The following is a 3499-nucleotide window of genomic DNA, read 5'->3' as shown; positions in this document are numbered from 1 at the left end:
AAACCCTAGGCCCAAAAAATTCAAGCCCAATAACCAGCACAATGCTCGAGAAGTTTTCGGTCAGCCGGCCGCGCACTGCCCGAACGTTTCGGGCAGTCGCAGGCGTGCTGTGCGGGCCCACGGTGCTCAGGCCACGTGCATGATGCGCGCAGACCACGCGCACGCTCTGTGCAGCTCCTGCGAAGGCGCCGCGCGCGCTTTGTGCGTAGCCGTGCGCGACCCTGTGCGCACGGTCTGCCCGGAACAGTTTCGAGCAGATTCGAAAATAATTTTTTTTTTATTTTTAGAAAAATAAAATTTTTTTATGGTGAATCAATTTTCTGAAAAATTTTCTTGTGTGTTTAGAAATAAATTATTCAATATATAAAACCATACGATATAGAGAATCTGGCTCTGATACCACTGTTGGATCTCGGTTTTCTCGTGCCCAAACGCAGCGGAAGTTTTAAAATTTTTTAAATCTTGACATTCAAGATATTTCTTTGAGCACTCGTATGGTTTTATAAATTAAACATACATATGAGGTTTAAAACTTTTATCTTTGGTGAACAATTCACTCGGCTCCAACTATACCGGTGTTAGCTGATATAGCTCTTGTAGAATTTTTCCTACGAACTTTCTTCGATCTCCGAATCAGGTCCACGACTGGAATATTTGTTCATCTTCTAACTTGCACTATAAAGTATAGAAGATGTTTTGCGTAGAGATAGAACACAGAAAAAATCAACCCACTACCTCTTAATTAAGGTGGCCGAAACTTCTTGCAACAAGAGAGAAAAATCGAGAGCAGCACCCTTTGATATTGGAAGAGCCGAAAGTTCGTTTTTGTGTGTAAAAAAACTTTCGGATGGATCTCTTTTATTAAGAATCAAAATCATTGTATTTATTTCTAATCCTTAATTTACTTGATTGATCTAATTAATTAAGATAATTAAAGATTCTAAATGCATGCCATCTCATAGCCAATCTTGATTCTTCAATACATCGCCGAAATGCATGCTATATTTTAAGAATGAGAAAATCCCTATTTTAATAATAATCATTCTTTTACTTAATTAATTTGATTAATTAAGTTAATGAAATATTCTTATTGCATATCCAAACATGGTGACTCTCGAATTATCTTGCATATAATTTTGAGAATATTATACATTAATATTATTTTGTTTTGTGTGCAAGTTTTAAAATTATGGTATCATGAATATTTTCATATTACATAAATCAATACCATATTTAATAAAAAATTAATGGGTTATATTTTAATTCAATTAAAATATAATTGATTATTAAAGCCCATTTGAACTTTAATAAATTTGCATGATAGTCTTATACTCTTACAAGACCATGATCCATGCTCTCATTACATTAACCTCATCATAATCCCGATCGACGATCCAATATCATCGATGTGACAATTTCAACTTGTTTGTTATTATGATGCACACTTTAATTTCGAGATCACCGATGTCTGAATACGACGGGTGCATTCCCTTTGACTGTTGTAGTAGTCATGCTCTCAAAATTTCTATAAGCTTTTATAAACTTTATTTATAAGCTTATCGATTGATCATATCAAACTTATTTCTTATAAATTCTACTCATTTAATTTATTATCTTAACGAAAAGAAGTAAACCAGTACTTGTGTGACCCGCAATGATTCATGGATACATCTAGCTGTGGGTTCACAACTCTTTGTGATTCAGGACAATTTCATTTATTCGAGCTTACATTAATTTGCCCACATTCCATGCACCAACATTTTATCATGAAAATGTCAGAAACCATTTTTTGATTAAATCCATCGAATCATAGTAAGAGCGTCTAGTAGCATCGCCCCATGATTTCCTAAGTATCACTGATAGTGCATGCAAAAACCAGTCGGTTACGATTAACGTACAGTACGGTCCCTTATCTCATATATCTCGATCGAATCTGCAATCATTGGTTCATCGAGGGTTGCATAATAATTCGATAACTATGTGACGCGTCTTTGATAATAAATAGTGGCATCGCATGTACAACTAGAGAATTTCTTCTCTAATGTAAATCTCATACTTTAGCCAGCTATTCCATGCACTATTATTTCATCAGATCACATAGGATATCCATACCCGTAGGTGAGCGGTGAATTCCTGACCACAATGCACTGGCTCCTACATGTGTCGCAATTGTACCCAATCTCGTCACCTGATGACTCTCCTGGATTCGGTAAACGAGTCAAAATACAACCCTAGCATATAGAGCCTCAGTGTTGTCCCGGGTCGTAAGGACTAATGGTGTACAACCATAACCACAAACTTATCCTCTCGATGAATGATAACCACTTGGAAAGTCCAAGGGAGGATAGTTCAGTATACTCATCATATGACTACCCATCTGCATGTTTGGACATCTCTATGCCCTTACCAAGAAATGATGTACACAACATCACATATGCTAGTATCTAGCTCAAGCGACCTTTATTCATGTTTTAGGCTGCTGAATAGATTAGGAACAAATTTAGATTATACAGTGTTTACAAATGAGTTTCAACGTCGAATTACGATTCATTGTTTCAACATCGAATTACGATTCGTTTGTATTAAAGTATAATCAAGGACTTTATCTATGCTGATTGCATGGGTATACAGATAAAGTAAAATAAAACCATGAAAATTTAAATTATATTAAAATAAAGATTGTTTATTTCACTTAAGTCAATAAATTTCCTAGCCAACCGTTGACCTGCAGGGCATCTACTTTAACAATCTTTCACTTGCCCTAGAGCCAACTACCCATAAACTTTAATCTGATTGCTTCGCGATGCTTCTCAAACAATGGTCCTGAAAAGGGCTTTGCAAGTGGATCAGCAACATTATCTGCAGAAGGGACTCCTTCGACTGATATGTCTCCTATTCCCACAATCTCCCGTATGATGTGGAACTTCCTCAGTACATGTTTGGATCGCTGATGAGACCTTGGTTCCTTTGCTTGCGCAATGGCACCAGTGTTGTCATAGTACAACGGGACTGGATCAACTCCATTAGGAATAACGCCCAACTCTTGGACAAAATTACTCATCCAAACTGCCTCTTTGGTTGCAATAGATACAACAATGTATTCAGCTTCAGCGGTGGAATCCGCAACGGTGTCTTGTTCGAAACCTTGCCAAGAGACTGCCGCACCATTTAGCATAAATACAAGACCAGAGATCGATTTCGAATCATCTACGTCACATTGGAAGCTAGAATCAGTGTAACCTTCCAATTTCAATTCTCCACTCCATAGACCATGAACAAGTTCTTAGTCCTTCTCAAGAACTTAAAAATATCTTTCACAGCCTTCCAATGCATTGGACCAGGGTTTGTCTTATATCTACTTGTAACACTCAGAGCATAAGCAATATCAAGACGTGTCGATATCATACCATACATGATACTACTAATGGCTGATGCATGTGGAATACATGTCATAATCTCTATCTCTTCATCAGTTTTGGGACACATAGTTTTAGATAGA

General features: G+C 37.0%; 1 protein-coding gene across 1 annotated transcript; it reads right to left on the bottom strand.

The window, feature by feature from the left end:
* Positions 1-3057: 3057 nt before the first annotated feature.
* Positions 3058-3486, bottom strand: LOC140968998 (secreted RxLR effector protein 161-like; the record flags this gene model as incomplete). Its single annotated transcript, XM_073430216.1, has 2 exons — positions 3360-3486; positions 3058-3207 (listed from the first exon to the last, which is right to left on the bottom strand). Coding segments are annotated over exons 1-2 (277 nt in total), but the record flags the coding sequence as incomplete, so codon positions are not given.
* Between the last annotated feature and the right edge of the window lie 13 nt (positions 3487-3499).

This window comes from Primulina huaijiensis, unplaced genomic scaffold (assembly GCF_012295235.1).
Source record: "Primulina huaijiensis isolate GDHJ02 unplaced genomic scaffold, ASM1229523v2 scaffold39137, whole genome shotgun sequence".
In the NCBI taxonomy this organism is placed as follows: domain Eukaryota; kingdom Viridiplantae; phylum Streptophyta; class Magnoliopsida; order Lamiales; family Gesneriaceae; genus Primulina; species Primulina huaijiensis.
Note: the sequence above shows the minus strand (reverse complement) of the source record. Positions and strands in the feature narration are given on the sequence as shown.